General features: G+C 33.9%; 1 protein-coding gene across 1 annotated transcript; it reads left to right on the forward strand.

The window, feature by feature from the left end:
* The first annotated feature begins 366 nt into the window (after positions 1 to 366).
* Positions 367 to 15,232, forward strand: LOC128182560 (uncharacterized). The gene is made up of 8 exons (XM_052851275.1): positions 367 to 934; positions 6,844 to 7,657; positions 7,811 to 7,831; positions 7,969 to 8,081; positions 11,869 to 11,936; positions 12,102 to 12,544; positions 13,110 to 13,439; positions 14,626 to 15,232. The coding sequence occupies exons 1-8, from the start codon at positions 821 to 823 to the stop codon at positions 15,000 to 15,002; spliced, it is 2,280 nt and encodes a 759-aa protein (XP_052707235.1). The 5' UTR covers positions 367 to 820; the 3' UTR covers positions 15,003 to 15,232.
* Positions 15,233 to 20,646: the final 5,414 nt, after the last annotated feature.

Raw genomic sequence — 20,646 nt, forward strand, 5'->3', positions numbered from 1 at the left:
ACGTTGTTTATGCGGCTTTATGATTAATTAGTACTAATTACAACTAACGTATAAAGTCTGCACTATAACTGTTTGAATGCGTATATTGTGAAATGGAATTCTCCAGTTTGTGTCTGGTTCCGGGAACCACTTTTGAATTCCAGTACTATAAATGTCATAAGGAATACACTGTCTATTAATAGATATTTCAAGAGTCTGAGGACTGTGCATTATATCATGCCGACAACATATTTATGTTTCAAATCTAGGAATAGAATACCATTTATTTTCATAATAAACTTCTAATTCTAATTTTGGTCCCCCCAAAAAGTATCTCTTTGAAAACCACGGCGCCGTAATATGGTGTACATATTATAACGATACAGATTAAGTGATACACACGAGCAGCTAAGTTAATCTAGCTCCCTGCGGTTGTAAAACAATGAACTAAACAGAATGACAGCCCGCGGTCCTGCCTAATGGCACAATTCCGCACGTCTGGATGATGGTTCCGCATCATTGACTTTTTACCTGTACAATGATCCACGGACCGTGATAGCAGTGCCCGCTGTCGTCGGCCCAGAAGAACGTACCGATTCCTCACACTGACAGGGCAATGCTACAGACCCTCACAGAACTAGTTCCACAGAGTCTGGAAAGTTGTTTCTTTGAAATTTGGTGATTGCATTCTTTGGATAACAAAAAGTACCTTCTTTTCCAAGAGAGCGTTAAATATTCTTGGTGTTTGTACGGTTGACCAAATAATGGAAAACAGTGAGGAGGATTTTGTTTGTTTCTTCTTGTTTGGATTATTGATATCCCTCTAGATATTTTCCTGGGTATGGATAACACACCGTCTTGGGTAAAACATTTCGATGAGAACTACAGACTCGCCACAAAAAATGAAACGGAATTTTCACATAATAACTCAGCCAGTGAACTCGATACACATGCGGTAAGTTAAATTTTGGGGTGTCAAGTGACCCCTACCCGTTTTTGAGTTATGTTGCCTTAGTTGTTGTTGAGTTTTCTCCTTCTATATTTTATTCTCTCCCTCTTTTAAAATTGATGCAGTGTAAATGGGAATTACGAGATGAAAACTTTGAGGAAACACTTTTTTTGTGAAGCCAACTTAAAGGTTATAGATACAATTATAGCATTATTAATATAGGTATTGCAATTATTTTCGGCTCCCAAACTTTTGACAGTTAAACGAATAAGGTTCAAGTTTCCTCATATTAGTTTAAAGCCTTATAGAAGGAAATTAGCATTTCCGAGCGAAGAAACTGACACTTGAGAAATGATTTGGTTAGATTTTCCTCGTGTTACAAGAGGCCTGCGTTAATGTCATCTACATTTCCATGATTAATTAAATATTTATTAATAAAATATTAAATTTATTCAGCAAACTAATAAGAGAAAGGTGTTCAAAAAGATCTATTAACGCCCATTGATTCATGATATGGGAAATTATTTAGGATTTTTAAAGTGAATCTATCTGTAGGAATGAACTCGACAGCATACAAATCTCATAAGAAACTTTGTTTTTAAAAAAATCGTTTTTTAATTTCAATTTTGAGTTCAGAAGACTTTATTTTACAGAAAAATATTGCAAAATGCACTAATTAAGAAATATGTGATAGCCTAATTAGCAGACACTGATCATAACAGGTCTCCCTATGTCCTATCATTAGCGGCGACCAGTGCGGCCTGGCCACGGTTATATAACTGTCACGTCGGAGCCCTTGTCCTCCCAATGTAAATGGAAGAATCGTGTAGAGGAGATATAAATGTACAGTAAAAAATAATATCACTACCCAACAGGGCCCAGGGAACAGGTCAACCCACAGCTTATACGATAACCATCGAATATACAACCTGCATGAATAAGCAATCTCTCTCTCTCTCTCTCTCTCTCTCTCTCTCTCTCGTTCAGTAGACTCAGACGAGAGCATTTATTGACGAAAGAAGAGGGGAAGAGGGGAGGAAGGTAGAAAGTGTAGAGTGGCAACTATAGAGCATTTCAAAAAACACATTACCATTCATGACTGTATGAAAATTTCCCCTATCTACATATATATTTCTATGAAAAAAGTAACGAATATGACATGTATGTCACAGATCCAGTAGGATCAAAACGGCATGATTCTGTAAATGCAGATTTGGACGTTTTTATATCCACCGGTAAAAAAATCTGGGACAATAAGGTCAATAAAACGGAAATAAAAGCCCAGTGTTTCGTATAACGGTAGACTGTCTTATGTAGCCGAGGGTGCACTCATTCAGATATTGACGTATCAATCACTGGCCTTTTCCGCTAATCTAAATGTTTAAACTGGTCCACATACGCCCCCACCCCCCATATTTATAATCTCTTTATTCTCCTAAGATTCTCTACATGTAATGAAAAAGCTATTCGTACACTTTTTATTAATATTTTTTTGTATTCTATTGGTATAGTATTTATTAGTAATTTTTTGTAATACATTGCACGTAAGGGAAAGTCTAAATAGTTTAAAGTTTATGTCAACACTAGGAAATGACAATTTTAGTGACCCTTGTAACGAACAAGGGCATATATTTTATCACCTGTTTCCCTTTTCTGGTCAATGACATTTGCGTGCAGAAGAAAATAAATTTTCCTTTGTACGCCACAAAACGTGGTAATGGGTAAGTGGGGAGAGGGGGATAAGGAAGGAAAAGAAGACGAAGAATTCCCCAACGTTTCTTAAAACAAACATCCACATATCTTTTATACATAAATCAAACTTTTAAGACTTTTCAGTAATCAAGTTTGCTCCAAGCTTAAAAGCTGCAACCATGTTTTTGCTGTTAATGTTCATTTGGATTTTTCTGAAAAATTAAACTCATTTTCCGATCATAATCATTCAATGCGAAATTATCGCTTTACTTCAATGTTCTATGAATTGTTCGTTTTAATACATGTATTGTTTTTGGCAAGAAAACCACGTAAACAAAAAAAAGAAGGTATAGGAATCATGTCTTCAGCCTGATGTCCGATGACACTATGGATACGGTGATATATCGAATACGACATAATTATTGTTTACTTTTGATGAGATTTTTGTTTCCCAAATCTCAAATTTTCATAGATTGACATCTCTTCAAAGCCACACTTTCCGTTCTTGGTCTGATTTTCACAAAAACTTGAAAATCCGCTGATACTGTAAACAGGGTTATTTTCACCCTGTTTCAACCTGCAATCTTGAGTTCGCCCAAACAAAGTTGTGTTAAATGAGGGGTATTTTTGACGTTTGAATTTGCCCAGTCTTTAATTCGCCCACTGACTATAAAGGCGAAAGAGGCGAAATTAAAACGAGGGCGAACATTTCCAAGTATACAGTAGATATCCTTTAACAATAGAATTAAGGAGTCTCAATAGCAGAGGAATGTCCTGAAAAGACTTAAACCTAAAGCAACTCACTTTGAAAAAAAATTCAATAAAGTAACACTGATTTGTTACAGGTCTTAAACCGTGGAGCGATTTATCCCAGTCAATCAATACTATACCGTGTCCATCAATAATAGCTCTAGATCTCCCGAAGGTTAGGGTGTCCAAAGGATAATTTTGTTTGCCGAGGTAGTGGCTGAAGACTATTTCAGTACTTCTACTGTGAATTAAGTTTGAATTTATCCCCCTCCTTTACAGAATCTGCACATGAGTAATGATTTTCCTTAACATGTTATGGCATACTCTCCCCCGAAGTAAGGACACAAAAAAGTAAAGGTATATGGACTGTTTTTGGCGTCCTGATGAACAGAGGTTTGTTGTTGACATAGTTGATTACTGACCATGCTGACATTGACGTCTTTGGACGTAATGAAGCAAAACGCCCTGATTGGTAGTTTTAGATCGAACCCAAACTAAATCTATGGAATACACAGTGTATCGAACACCATTGCAATTTACTCATGAATGGCATGGAATGGACACGATATTTTGACTCTTGGGAACTGGTAAGATTGGAGTAAATTTTCTTTTTCATCTTCACTTAAGTAATTTCTTCTATGATATTTCCTCTGATGTTATGAAAGGATTATTTGGCACTTTGGGTTTATCAGGAAAGACATCTAACGCTGGAAATTTCATTATATTCGACGCTGACATTTATAAAACCGTGTTAAGGTGTGACCATGAACCCTATAATGAATTATAACGCTGAAATAACTAGGACACCAAAGTGTGCAGTAAGCATCAAAACCAGCAATGTTGGTTTTTGGGTCTGTCAGTAATAAATGCCTATACGGTCTGCAGAAACCGCAAGAATTGCAAAGCTGGATCGACGAGCGCGACGTATTCTTAAACGCCCAAGCTTAATCACTGTAGGGCTGGGTTAATGATCTAGTGATGGTACAACTTGCAGTAGATCATGTTGATTATAGTGTTAAAAATCATCGTGAATAGAAAGACACATCGAATATTACCGTTGATTCGTGTTAAAAATCATTCGAGTCCATAAATAGAAGGACACATTGAATATTTCTCTGTTATGTGTTATTATTTGTCACTACTACTGTTATTATGTTATACCAAAACGCTGACCACAAAGCGTGTTGATTGACGGAATAGGGAACATGCAATGTTATGATGTAAAAACGATGAAAATAAGCTCAATGATATTTTGCATACACGTAACGGTAAATCATGCACATGTTAGTGCATGTGTGTTTGTATTAAGTAATTCATCCAATTAAAAAGATGATTATGTTATGAAGATTTGGTGCATACTTTTTCAGTATAGTTAATGCGGTTTAAATATCATCTACTATTTTTTTAAATTAAAACATTTGCTAATATTATCTGTCCACCGTCTAAAAATACTTTTATGTGCCGAGAGTACAATCTGTAGCTGAAAATTTAATTCCTCATTCATTAAAAAAACACTAATGTCATTGATGAGAGAATAAATCATTGCAATTTTGGTCTATCAAAAAAAACACGTCTATTTATATTTCATAACGATTTCTCAATTAACCTTTAACATGCACATTCACTTAATTGAAAAATTAAGTTTAAGTTGACGGACAAAATGATATTTTTAGAAAGAACCGTTTTCTTCAGCAAAGTTAAATTTTAGAATGAAGTATGTAATATGTGGTAAAGGCTATCTTATATTTCTAGTTCGTCTAAGAGACCTTTCCCGTATCCAATGAACAGATTTTAATCTACGAAATAAAACTTGTCAATCTGATTCATGGCCATCCCCGCCCTGCTTTGCATTGTAGGCCTTCCAAGCCAATTGCCCTATAAAACATCAATGAAAGCGTCATTCGATAAGGGGAAAAAAGTATGCAAAAAACCCGGTTGACGGAAATGTAAATAAAGAATGTAATCTATTACACGTTACTACGAAACACGCGCTTATTTTGCTTATTAATATGTTATTCGTCGTCTGTATACCAAAAAAAAAACTGCCAAATTTTTATCTGACTTATTATTTTTTTCAATAATCTTACGACAAAAATGCAACCGACAACTTTGTGACACGACAGAAAGCAAAACCGACACCCCCTAAACAATTAACTCTAAAATATAATTATTTCTATTATTAATTAAAATTCATAGCTATAGTTTAAATTTGGAATAGAAGATCAACCACCTATATCTTCTAGGTTAATGTCAGTTTTGTGGTTTTCTCGGCCCAAATAATATCCAATGATGCTCGCACTACTCAAATGCATCATTCTTATGCCTTTAAAATTCCAGCAAATGAAACGATATGGAAAAGAGCTTTAATAAACTATCAATCTATCCTGAGGTATGATTCATTCTTATTTATATTTTGATAATAAATGTTCACATATTTCTTGTTAATTTGATAAGGGACCACCGAGAGACAATGCGAAATGGCAAGGTACCATACATGTATGTCAGAATATGCCTCCATGTTTAAAAACCAAGGGATTCACATACACTCAAAAAGAGTGAGATGCTATTGATAAGACACTATAAAAAAGAACAAATTCATGATATTTTGAGATCGATATTTCATTTTATAAACTGCAATTCATTCATTGTTATATTTACCATGTGTGTGTGTGTGTGTGTGTGTGTAGATCACTGCCTGTTCCTTCAAGTAGGGTCAATATTCTACATGGATTCTCTACATGCACCCCCTTTTGTGATTTTATATCGAAAGTAGTTTTATTATATTGTTTATATATAATATATTATTCGTTTTTTTCTTCAAAATTCCTTTATCAATTATTGCGACCTGTGACAATGATGTTAGAAACATGATATGTCACCTATGGGTGGGGACAAGACAATATTCTATATTCATATTCACCTAACCATATTCGTTGTTTTGCCATTTCACGTAAGAACATAACTATGTTCATCAAAAGTTTTCCTTGTTTTGGTAAAGGTGAGCAATATATACCGGTGACTCACAAAATACATGTTCATTTTGCCATAGCTGGTTTATCTTTCAGTGAACAACCTTAGCAGGAAACAATACAACCGCGTCACGATTTGTGATATCATATAATATAAGAGATAGTCCAAAGAAAAAAATCACTCGTTACAATATACAGTAGGTATAACACTGAAAAATGACCACATCTAAACATTTGGTTAATCGTCAGGTACAATGACTTAAACATGATGTAGATATATACCCTTGCATGTTGATCACCTTTCTAGTGACAACACGCGCAGGCAGATTTCAATTCTTTCAGTTGCAATTAGACGTAGCCTTCGATATTTTATTTTAAGTCATATTTATTGGCAGCTGTGTACGAATTAATTCTCGGTGTCCTTCTTTTCCGCATAAAGTAGGAGTGAGAGACGTTATCTTTTTTCTGTTAGATTGTCTTAATTGTTCTGTGTTTTCTTTGTAGAGGCAGCTTCATCACAGCCAAACTTACGCGGGAGATCTCTCGGGCCGGAAGCTGTCATCGAGTCAGATTCTGCCGCGCATCCATACAGCTCAATCAGATTTAAGTTGCTCAATCTCAGAGGATGAACGGAAAGTGAAAAAGAAGCGTCGCAGACGACAAATTGACGAAACATCCGGGTACAGCACCACCTCGCTAAGCGAGGTTTCGGAAGTGGACACGCCAAAAAGGCGCGCAAACAGACGACCAAACCAGAATAATCCAAACGGTCGCAGGGAAGACTTACCAGAAGATGGACGATTACCGACTAGTGCTAATCAACAAAGAAGGCGGGAAAATCTGTCGGACGATCGTAGTGAGAGAAGTCGTGTTAGTCGAACTTCAGACAATCGAAAGAATAGCCAAGCTTCAATGGTATCTAATACTCCTCGGAACGATAATCGAAAAAATAGCCAAGCTTCAGTTTTATCTAGTACAAAGAGAGAGTGTGATAAAGCATTAGTAAGAAACAGCCGCATTCGTTCTACAACGGACAGTCTAGCTACTAGTGTTCATAGTGGCAGCAAGCCAAATCTGTATGATAACAATCAAAGACGCATAAGTTCCTCCTCATCCCGGCTAGACATACAGTCTCTAGCCAACAGGAAACTCTACGGGTCCAGGGAAACACTTGACCCTTTCGCTTTCATCCAACCGGCTCCAGAACCGTTTGGACGAAAAGTCCGGAAAACTTGTCGTCCAATTCTTGGATTTTTTGTGATGCTTATTCTTGCTGCCAGTTTAGGGGCAGCTATATACTTTGCAGTTGAGTTAAAAAGTAAGGAAACTACACGATTTATCCCATCTCCTCTGATGTCATATAAAAGTTTAAAACGTTTGCCAATTGTCAAAGTAAAATTTTGTCATGTTTTGATTGACCAACTTTAAGAGTTTTAAAAGATATAACTGACTTTGTTTCTTTTTTTTCCAGAAACACACGAAAACGAAATCGGTAAGCATATTAATATTTCTCCATTAAAAAAAAAAGAGGTTAACAGGTTTGTCCATAATGAGGTAACTTATTGGTATTTGATGAAGGCTTCAGGCGTCCAGTAAACCAACCGTCATTTCATACCTTTTTCGTTACAGAGATGCTTCGTGCCAATTTAGCTTTGAAAATAAAGAGTAGTAATTTTTACGACAGTCTGGAAAACCTCTCATCCAAAGACTTCAACAACATAGCCATGGCATATTGCCAACAGGTATTTTATAATTTACTTTCTCCTTGATAATCGAAGTCGAAATGATTTCCAGTATCATTACATGTATTGTACGCCGTTCTGAACTCTAAAGTCCAAATATGTATCTAAATTATTAATTTGGCATATCATTAATAGACATTCATATGTATATGTCAGTGAGTAATGAAAAGAGATGATCGATCGATTTACAATGCAGGTTAACAATTATCACGTTCAGCCTATTTTGAAAGGTTAATACTTATAGGTCAAGAGCCCTGGAAATAAGTACCCCTCCCTAACTTGTATACAAAACGCAATTGAATAATTAAGAACTGTTTTCTTTTGCATGGCATATTTATAATGGTCTTTAAAGCATATTCATTTAAACATCGAACTTGTTTAATTATCATTATTGGTGCAAGTTATGTGACAGAGAGAAGTTGTGGTTAGAAATCAATGCAAATGGAGGAAAGAGCGATCGCGGGACAGACCGACTGTGACAGACAAATTGCTGACCAGTCCACACCCAAATCGTGCGACTAATTCCAAAAACTGTCTCAATGTGTACCATAAACCCAGCAAGCATATAAAGTTGTTTTAACATGGTGTAAAACGTACGTTAAATAAGTATTAAATATTCCGAAACTGAATACGTAGTATCAACCCAGCAAGCATATAAACGTTGTTTTAACATGGTGTGAAATTAACGTTATATAAGTGTAAAAGATTCTTAAACTCAAAATGTAGCATCAACCATGGAAACATATAAACGTTGCTTTAACGTTGATACAGCAGTGGGAAATAAAGTTAATTAATGTTTAAAATTCCAAAACTCTCATCAACCCAGCAAGCAGATAAAAGTTGTTTTAACACGGTGTGAAATTAACGTTAAATAAGTGTTTAAATTTCAAAAACTCGATACCAAGCATCAACCCAGCAGGCACATAAATGTCGTTAAAACGTTAATACAGCAGTGTAAAATTGACGCCGATAAATAGTGAAAATTCCAAAACTCTCAGTAGGTAACATTGATCCATAAGCACATGAACATGGTTTTAAAACGATATAACAGAGTGATATTAACGTTGAATGTAAACGTTGAGGCAACTTTAAAAATAATTGTTGACGTCGCCACCTAATAGCAACGTTGAATCACTTTTGAAACAAGGTCGCGTGCCTGCTGAGAAGAACCTTTAAAGAAGGCGTGTATTGTTCAAAGAAGGCTTTCTTAGTGAATAAAGTCATCTGAAATGGCGTTTTGCCAAAGTGTGATTATTTTACTCACGTATTTGCAGAAAAAATATTCAGCTATTGACTTAAAACATCTGTTACACGCCGTTTGGTGTGTCTATTTTAGCAAGGTATCTATCTAAATAAGGACGCGTGATGTTAAAAGTCATGATTCATAATTTACATGCGAAGGAACGATTTTAGTTTTAATTCTGCCGCAGCAGTTCAGAAAGTAAGGAATTAAATTTTAGTAGTAAAATAGAGGGTTGCAGCTGCGGACTAAGATAGATGAAGACGTTCTATTGATGCCTTGTTTGCCACAAGGAACGAAGCAGATAGGTAACAGAAAAGTAATATTCGAATATGCTTGTTTGGATATCTGGATAGCTAAATGTCACTGTCACGTTGTAATTTTCAAATTGATCAGCATGAGGTAATATTAAAAGTTACGGTTATGAAAAATCATTACAAAACAATGCTGCATGCAGACTTTTTTCTCTCGAAACGTCACGAATGTTTCGAAACTTTACAAAACAAGCTCAAGTCACGTGGAGCAACGGTCCGCGTGTTTTAATGCATTTTTTTTTTAAAAAGACGTGCATTTTTATACCTTTATGTCATTGAATTTAACGCATATCAACACAATACATTTACCAAAATTATCACCTCTTGATATATCTGGCCAGCAACCTGCATTCCACAGCAATCATATACAGTTGAACTAATGTTTACCGAAGTACAAATGCATAATGTAGGAGAAAAAGCGAAGAGTATGCTAATTACAAGGAAAATACCAAAACAGCGTGTCAGAAGCATGCTTTTGTCACAAGAAACACCCAAAAAGCACACGTTCGCTCTATGGCGATCAAGTTGACGAAGAAATGTCTACAATACAGACCACCATAAACAATGCAGATAACGCAGCTCTAGACATATTCATACCACAACCAATGTCATGGTGCCGCTTGTTAATGGAGAAATGCGCGGTGCTATTTGCATTAGAGCTTTGTTCTTTATAATCATTTGTTTTTGGTGGACAGGTTTTATTTTGGGTCAAATGTGAATGTCTCGTTCACTCTCCGTCACTATTCTTTACTTCTTTCTGTTTTTCCTGAAGGGTGAAAATTGTTTGACCTTTTGTTTTTAAAAAAAAAATAATTGTCAATGTTTTTTTCTTCTTAAAAAAGTACTGTAAGTAATATATTCTTTGACAGGGCTAAAACAGGAATTGAACTGTATCATAAAATAACTGTTGATATGATAAAATATCAGTTCGGTAGAAGAATCAATACACGATTAACACCTGTACAAGGATAATTACGATGAGTTTGTCGTAGATTAGTGGTACGACGCACAAGCGTGATTTCTTCTTTAGATTGTTTTCTACACGCCAAGACTTGATCGGGGGCACCATCGACTGTTCTGATTTATTCCTTGATGTCACCATTATGTCCTCAGAGTCGTCAGTTAGCTATCGTGATATGATTGTCAAGAAAAGGCAACAAAATTCCAGATTTAAACAAACCTGTCACCTGCTATGACAAATTCGCGGACGACTCGCGGATAAATACTTTACGTTGTGGTTTGATACAAAAAAAATTATAAGTAGATATGGGGAATTCAGTTATTTCAGCAAGGAACACGAAAACTATTTCTTATTATTACATGAATTATTATGACGAGTTTACGCGTAGCATAAAAACGTTTAATTTTATAGTTAATGAGGAAATTAAACCGTTTAATACCATTAACGGTCCGCTAGCAGCTTGGTATAAGCACAACGGAAACAATTTATAACGACCGGGGTCTTAAAGATACCTGCTTTAATTTGACACCAAGAAAATACATCATATCGCTGATTACAATATCAAATAAATGTATGATATATATATATATATATATAGTAGAAATTCATTAACCCTAATTTTATGATAACGTTGAGTTTGATAAATGCAACATTGCGAAATCTAAAAACTGATTAAAAATGATACACTGAATAATATAAATTTTTTCATGTTTAATGTATTACAAAAATTGAGCAGCGGACTTAAAATTATACTTATATATTAAGAGGAAGCTATTGGTCATTATAGATTTCATCATTCTCAAAGTTAACAATTTATTATTTAAAAAAATTGTTGTGAACTTTGTTTCCTCATAAGAGTTATTGAGTATTTTGCAGTCACTTCCATTTTTTCTCTAATGTATGTAATATACTGGTAAAATAATGACTTCATGGACGACAATTTGTTAAAAGTTTTATCCATGTATTAAGGGAATTTTCTATGTCTTTTTGAAAAATCGGTCCAGGGAGGAAGCAATGTTTTAAAATCACAAAATTAATACTGATGGTAAAATCATGACAACTGGTGTCATTAAAAATATAAGTTTGCGTGGCCAAAATCCGCCAGTTTTATTCACGAAACTAGAAAACAGGTTTTTTCAAACCATAATTTTTTGTCACGCATGGAACATTTGTTCCATAACAGAAGAGTCATTAGTCAACAAATTATAGGACAAAAGACAGATTTGATGCGAGAGAAAGCATGTCATGTTTTTATTTGTTTCTTTCTTCCAGATGGATACATATTACAAGAAGAGTCAGTTTGAAACAACGTATCGAGGGTGTGAGGTCTTGTCCATTAAGTAAGCGATTCCGACTTTACAATATAACTTAAACAGCGTTAAATGATAGTAACACAGTTTCTTCTCTGCTGATCTTTTCTTGTTTTTAGAAGGAATTAAATAATGATAAGAATAAGCACAAAGAATAAAGAATCTATTGTTGCAATTTAATTTCTTTTCGTACAGAGATGAACACATCAATTTTACATTGTTCTTTGTGGAGAAAGACGCCTCAAAGCGAGACATAATATCTGTGATAGAGACTTCCGCTCCCAAAGTCAATGAAACAGCGGCCAACGTAGCATTGGTGGATCGCTTTGAAATTGAACTGGACCAAGTGAAAATAAAAATAGAACGAGAAAGAACGCCGGTTGATTTCAATAGAATACAAGATAAACCTTCAACTCCAAAAACCACTACCCAGAAACCCACTACGGTAAAACCCACCACCAGAACGCTTCAATCTACAAAAACTACGTCATTGCAACCTCCATCAACGACAGAAATACCAATGACGTCATCGCAACAAAACGTCACTAATGTCACTGAATCTACCACCACTTCGAGGTTAACTACAGCAGTATCAACCAATCAGAGCACAGCGCCCGAGAAGGCCACCGTAGAAATGTGTAAGTCTTTAAAAAAAGAAACCTATAAAATATTTAGGTAGGAATTTGTACGTGATGTACAGAAGTCGTAGAATACAAAGATTTATCAATGAAATGTTTCTGACTATAGTAGACCGACGAAGCCGTATTGACTGAAGGGTGTTGAACAATTTTTCTTTTTTTCCACTAACTTAATCGACTTTCGTAATTTATCATTCAAGCACATACTTTGTGGGTCGGCTAATTAGTACTATTAACCTAATTAAATCGACTTGATTCATTTATTCATTTAAGCACAAAGAAAAATGTAATTAAATTTTCATTAAGTAACTATATATTGGGACACCGAAACACTGTGTAAATCATGTTATGTTGACAGAGTTCATTATAAAACAATATACATATTGTATGCGTCATCATTTTATTTGATAAAAACGGTAACGTATATAAATTACTGTTAAAAAGAACAATATTGCATGTAGGTAATATAAAAATCAACAACCTATGCAAAAAGAATATCAATTAAGTAAAAGAAGACCATGTTTATGAATAAATTATACGTCGTGGTTCTTGTTTCTTTTTAAAGTGAAAGCATGGGATCCGTGCCAATTACTAGAGGGTAGTTTCTTCAGACATCCCACAGACTGCAATCAATATTTCCAGTGTGAACACAAAAAGTCTATCCTACAAACCTGTACAGGGGCCCTGGTGTTTGACGTGGACTCCAACAACTGTGTCCATGACAGACCAGGCATTGTGTGTCCGGACCCCGCCAAGGCCCCGCCTAAACCCACGGGGTACGAGCCTATTACGAGGAAAATCCCTTCCACCAAACCGACGACAACACCCGCTACCACCACCACTGATAGTGTGTTCTCCAGCAACCAAACGAGGCCCGAATACCCCGGTAGACCAGGTAAGGATTTGTGTAAATTATACTTTGCTTTAATTAATATTTCCAATCTTATTAAGATTAATCTTGTAAAATTGCTCCTTTATAGCGTATCGTACATCCTTTTTTTTTTTAAATTTGAAACCTTTTGGTAGCCTTTTTATATTAGAAAGATACGATATTTTGCTTCAATCAACTTATATGCAGATCACTAGCACTACGTGAAAAATTCTGATTGACATGCCGTAGAGCTACAAGTCATCACATACAAAAACTTACAGTGTACGGCGCACAAAAACGTGCTGAAGTTTTAGACTTTACTTATTTCCTCATTTTGTGAAACTAGTAATTGTTGATTAAAGAAAAATCTGTAGACATTTCACTTTTGGTTTTTAGCCGGGCTCTGCTGAAAGCAGAGTCCTGGCTATAGGCAGGCAAATCGCCAATGTTACTATAAATAGCACAAATAAACAAAAAACCAAACAGCGTCAAGGTAAAGCTTCCGCCATACCAAATAGTTACACAAAGAGCCACGTTGGCATTTTGTTTCTTTTTTTTCGAATGAATTATCTATCTTTTTTAGTTTTCTTATTAATAACGTGTTTTTAAAACATTACTATGCATTTTAGACACATACAATGCGCATGAATTTCCATGATCTACTTTGCTGCGCGATGAAGAAACGGGGATTGAATATATAGTGCTTGTTGCAAAATTCAAGGCAGCAACTGTTAAACTGTTTAACTTCTACTAGACAGACATATTTTTTGTTTATAGCCGCTTACAAAATTTGGTCGCTCTCTGATGCTTTGCCGACATTAAAAGCATGAGAGAGAGAGAGAGAGAGAGAGAGAGAGAGAGAGAGAGAAATTTTCAGTCTTTACAACACAATATGCATAAAGACACACCAAAAGAGCCCGGCTTTCAGTACTTCAGTACTTTGATGTTTCTTTGCCTCTGAAATTCTTTAATACACGAACACCAGCCCTGTAAAATGAAGCAGTGTGATTCTTTACATGCAGAAAGTCTGAGGCAAATAACAGTAAAACGTTTTCAGAATTGTCATCAAATATACTCTACGACCATGCAGTTATCCCAAATATTCCCATTGAGCTTCAAATCTGCAAACATAATCCACTAATCGTTGAATTTAGTGCAATATATCCTACTTTTCCATACAAAATATTATTGACATTGCTTTACCTTGCAGAATATGAACGAGAACCTTGTTTGAAAGCAAAAGCTGGAACGCTTCACCCTCATCCAGATGACTGCAAGAAATTTATACAATGCATTAGCCTCAACCGAGGGCAGGAGCTGACGTGTGCCATGAATCTTGTGTATGACCCGGACGCTAAAATGTGCATCCACCCGAAAAATGACTTAATCTGCCCAGACATTCTACCCTGTTTGCAGAAAAGCAATGGATATTTTGCTCACCCTTTCAACTGTTCATTATATATTCAGTGCGAGTCAGGTCGAGAAAAGATTCAAACGTGCTCACCTGGACTGATTTGGGTGGCCTCTGTGAACAGTTGTATGTATCCCACGGACAGTAACTCGTGCAAAGACAAAGTAGTCACGTGACAAACCACTTTCGTGTGGGACGTCATCCTTAGTTATCATTATTATTATTTTATTATGATCACCATTATTCTCATACCGTTTTGTTGTTATCATATTTTTGTAACATATCAGAAAAAAGCCACACAAACGTGCATTTGTTATTTAAACAATTTCTGATTCATGTTGTTTTATTATATTCCTTACAGGAATAATAAAATTGTTGATTGAAAAATGTCTATTATTTCACAAGACTCAATATGCGCTTATGTGTGAAAAAATCATCAAACAAAACAAAAACAATATATTATGATAGTGCTGAAATCTAAACCATGTATTAGTAAACCTATTAGATACACACAGAACATAATACAAAATTCGATGTATTTTTAAATTTATTAAATCTTAAGTTGAGACAAAATTGTGATTAAAAAGAATGTGCTATACGATCCAGGAAATAACTAAAAGCAGAAAGAGTACACCAAAATATAAAAACAAAAAACCCCCCAAAATACAGCTCTTGATATACTTGAATTCAATTTTCAAACGCATTTTCGACAAATATCTTGAATTTTTTGTGCGATATTTCATTAGATAATTCTAGGGCTGCCCCCCCCCCCCCCCCCTAGTACTGATATTAAAAGTTTCAAAGGAATAGACACTTTCTCGACCCGAGATTCAATTGCAATTCCAGTACTTTGTACTTCGAAACAGAGGAAAATCCCAGTTATTCAAATGGTGAAAATGGCGAACGAGCAGCTGCCAAAAGGGTACTCCTTTTGCAGTTTTCAAGATAATATATCCTTGTTTTACAGATCAATTGCACATATAACAGGAATGTGCATTTTATTTGAATTTTGATTTGCTGTTGAAATTTGGCATTTATTTTGCAGAATATTGCCTTCCTCTGAATAGGTAGTGTTTATCAATTTAGGGTTGCCAAATAAATTATGGATACTGTTCACATAAAAGAAAACCAGGTTTACTGTCAAAAAGACAGCTTTTCTCTTCTTATATCATGTTAACAGAAATGTTGTTTATTGTTATAAACGGGAATGAGTCTATCATGAATGGCTCAAGCTGCATTTGTAATCCTTCACACACATTCTCTACAAGTAATTCTGAGATTCGATAACAGAACTTAAAAAAAATACTATTCCCCGAAAGAAAAATTTACATACAAGTCAACATAATAGTACAGCTATTATTAGTCAAAAATGTTGACATTGTGGTAATTTTATAAATATGGACACAGAAAGATAGATATAAATGTCATGATATTAGCAGACGTTTGAAGATCTGAAAGGGCACCACAATTTTTGTCTCTGCGACACTAAAGAAATGGATGACGGTAAAAGGGCGTGCCTCTATCAACCGCACGCGCTGTTATGCGTATGTACATAAATACTGACTGTATATATAAATCATACACTGTGCACCTGTATGTTTGAAACGTGATAAAAATAAATGCAATGATAAAAAAACCCGTAAAATTAGAAGGGCTAAGCACTAAATAAACGTAGTTTAAAATTTACTTTCCATTTAAATGCAAAAATGTTCTAAAATTTCTGTAAAAGTAGGAGTATTTGTAAAACAGATAAATATGAAACTATACAGCATGTCTGTAAGTTTTTTTTGCAAAAATGGTGTTTCTAAAAAAATCCCACTTCTTCATTAGAGGTATTTGTTATAGTTTTCTTTTTCTTCAACATCAGTGTAAATAGATGTAATCAAAATACATACATACATGTATCATCAATATATGTACAGTTAAAATCTTTCAATTATTCAAAATAAATTAAGAATTAAAAAAAAAACCGCAACCCGCAAAAATTATACTAAAAGGTTAATTTATAGGATAAAAAACTAACGAATAAACAAACCAAACACCCCTAGCATGAATTATGTTGTTTAAATCGTAAATAAAAAATACCAACTAAATAAAAAACAACATGCAAAACTTGATTAGATTTAATTTAATTCACCTCTTCTTAATACCTGACTACTTGAACAAGTTTCATTCATTAACTTTTGCCTGTGCATAATAAGCAATCATTGTCAGTGCTTTGATGTGGAGAGTGTATGAAGCCGTGTCTTGTTATTCCTGGCATGTCTACTTCACTCCTCTTCTGTATAAATATCCACCAATGCTTTGCTACAATTAACATATCTATTTCTAACAGGTATATAAAGCAAAGTTCATTAAAATTTCTTCCAATGAAGAGTCCAACTCGTCCACAAAACGACCAGGAATACTCTATTACAGTCACAAGAAATGGGATGCAGTTGGTACTGGAATTTCTACAAACCAACGTTGGTGTAATGAATATGAAATTTTGTGTTATAATGTATATGGAATTTCTTGATAAGGAAATTTTTTTATTTAAACGATCATTTTGTAAATTAGTTATCCCTGACCCTGGGTCAGTGCATGTATGGGTGAATATAAAGATAACACTTTACAAATTTCAAAATTTTTATGATTGCATCATCCCTTAACATACGTAAATCTTCAATAGGTAAAATACAAATGTAGATGACAACGAAGAGAGAAAACAGAAAGAAAGATGTATACGGAAAGAAAAATGACCTATTTTCTATCAAATTAAGTGCCATTTGAGACGTCAGTCCAATATTTTGTATTTAAGGTACTTCACTACACCGAGACTTATACTTTTTAAGACACTACGTCACAGATGGCGATTTAAATGTTTTGTTAAATTGTTTGTATCAATTAATTTAGATGTGTATCGTCATAGCTCAGTGGTTAAATTATCATGTTTGTGAACCGCAGGTCATGAGTTCGAATCCACCTGGGGCTTTTGTTCATGTTTACAGAAGGAAATTTTTTAGAATATCATTTTTTATCTAAAATTGCACATTTTTTCGCCTTTTGGCATATATACTTCTTATTCATCATGCTTTCTATCATAATCAAGTAATTTTCTGCCGATTTGAGAAACTATTTTAAAGTGTAGTGAGGCACCTTAAGAAATTTTTTTATTTGATGGCAAGAATAAACATATCAATTGCATCAATCACATTTTTTAATTTACATGTATCTTTCAATAATAGAAAATAATTCCATGATTTGTTACGTACTGTCCCGAGACAATGATATTCAATTTTTTTATTTATGTATTTATTATTCATTCAAAAATGTATTATTTTACTATTTCCTTGCACTATTAGGAATTACATATTCAAGTTTTAAAAGTTGTTTATTTTTTCAAAACGAATAATAAATGAAAACTGTTTAGAATGTTGGCTACTTCACGTCAAAAAGTGGGCCCCCTATGACACGACAAAGCCCGATAGAGGCAGGGTCATTAATAAAAGCTGTATAAAATATGAGTACATCGTGACCAGATAAAGTACATTTAAAGGTAAGGGGGCGTTATTGGAAATTAAAAAAAAACTTGTACAAAAATACGAACAAAACAAAAACGAAAACAATTATAATAATCCATAATCCATCGATTGATAAATATGAATTATCTGAATATAGCGGTATACTTGACCATCTTAGACAAATAACTGCACAGTAATAAAATTTAAATGCTTGTAATCGAATAATGTAATGTGCAGGTCAATTATTCGTTTGATTATTTTTTGATTTCAGTAGTCTGTACTGTGTACTAAAATCTGATATTTTACAGGAATGACAACAACAGAGACACAAAGATGTTTTTATCTGGAATGAAAATAGAGGATGTGTTTTGCAAAAGAAATATTTGTTTTAGTTCATGGAGCTTATACATATGATTAGTTATGTGGACTGACCTGCATTGAGTACATAAGAGATTGCAATTACACAGAATGATATAATTTCCTCATTCTACTGATATTATTTTTTTATTTATATCCATTTCCGCATTTTTGGAGAATAATGTTGAATGAGTTTTGAATAAAATGCTGAGATTGATTAAACTGAGGGGTTCACTTTTTTTAAAGACAACATTTCCTTGAATCTATGTTAATCGTAAGTACTTTTCAAAATATTATTCTAATAATGAATTGTTTAATTACTAGAAGAACTAAGAACTAAAACACATTTATTCTGTTTTCTTCTATTGGTCTAAAAATGCGAAATTCTCAAGTCAATTTACTCTACTTGCATACTAAACCTGATTAAAAAGATATAAATATTAATTTGAACTAAAACAAAGCAGAAGGTTGTCCTTGACGTAAACAAGAATAGAAAAGTATTTTGATATAGTTAGACTTCAAACAAATACTATTCTAAACAAATATTCAATTTTTTTTTTAAATGTCATAAATAAAATGAGTCCATTAGAATTTTTTTTTCAACAAAGACCGATTCGTTCTAATGATTGATTTGAACATATTTTATTGTACACACACATAAAAGATACATATACAAATGGTTTGGACACAAGTTCTGACAACTTATAGGTCTTTACGTTCTAATGATTAATATATACTAGTACCTTTGCCATCGTAGGTATTACACTGGGTTGTGTCCTGAAAAAAAAATGCATTTCAAAATATCATAATTACTAAATATACATGTATATTATTTAAAGTAAATACAATAATGTGCAAGATAATTTATTATTTAATTGTCTAAATTAGGATGAAACACGCACGCTAAGGTTTTATTCCCACCTTCATTTCACACCTGCTGTATATTTAGTGTGGAAATCATTTTATTTTTTTTAAAGGATTGAATTTAATTTACTGAACCTTCGGTTTTGATTGTCAGGGGGTTTAAAAAGTACAAAAGAATATGGTAAAACTAAAGAAAATTACATTCGATAATTTATTTATGAATTTGAACCCAAAATTCGCAGTTATCTATGTGTGTTTGTTTCATCGACTAATGTTAAAATACCTTATAAAACAGAAGATAATTTTTATATGAAAGTAAGAAAACTTCAAAAATTTATCTTGGCTAGGTTCTAAAACAATACTAAATGTATCGTGTGTAGCAATTTGTATACAGATACATAAAATGAAAAAAATGACAATAACAAACCATGAACCATCTCAAAAATCCATAAAACGAAATACAAATTCAAAGCAGAACAACACGGACCTCCAAATAGATGGAGGCAGGATCAGGTGCCAAGTAGGAGTGAGCATCCTCTGCTGACCGGTCACACCTGCCGTGTGCTCTTTGTCGTAATCGGGAAACAAATAAATATCGGAAAAATAAAATAAAATAAAATAAAAATTTCACGAAAATAACACAATGCAATATTCAAAGTCAATTCAGCTGCAAATGATAAATCATTAATAAGTTAACCCTCAAGCAAGTTATAGATCATTGTGTACTTGCACACATTCTTTTCCTCTACAGGATTGTGAAGTTTGTAAAATTTTATGAAATGTGAAACAATGTAAAACTATATTTGCATTTTTTTAAACAGAGAATTCATTACACGTATCTACATACATATAATGATAAACAATAGCAACTTTTATATCATAATATGAAATTCCATTTAAAAAAATAAAATTGAATGGATAAAATGAGAAATAAATGACTCATTAAAATGCCATATACTGTTTCAAAGGCTGTATTTCCTTGTGTATCATGCGTTTTATTTCAAAAGCGTGAAATTTATTCTTAAAAAAATTGTGTACTAAAATTGTATGCAGATCTTCCACATTTCAAGAAGTCTTCATTCTTTCATTTTATTGG

The sequence above is a fragment of the Crassostrea angulata genome, chromosome 4 (assembly GCF_025612915.1).
Source record: "Crassostrea angulata isolate pt1a10 chromosome 4, ASM2561291v2, whole genome shotgun sequence".
Lineage (NCBI taxonomy): Eukaryota > Metazoa > Mollusca > Bivalvia > Ostreida > Ostreidae > Magallana > Magallana angulata.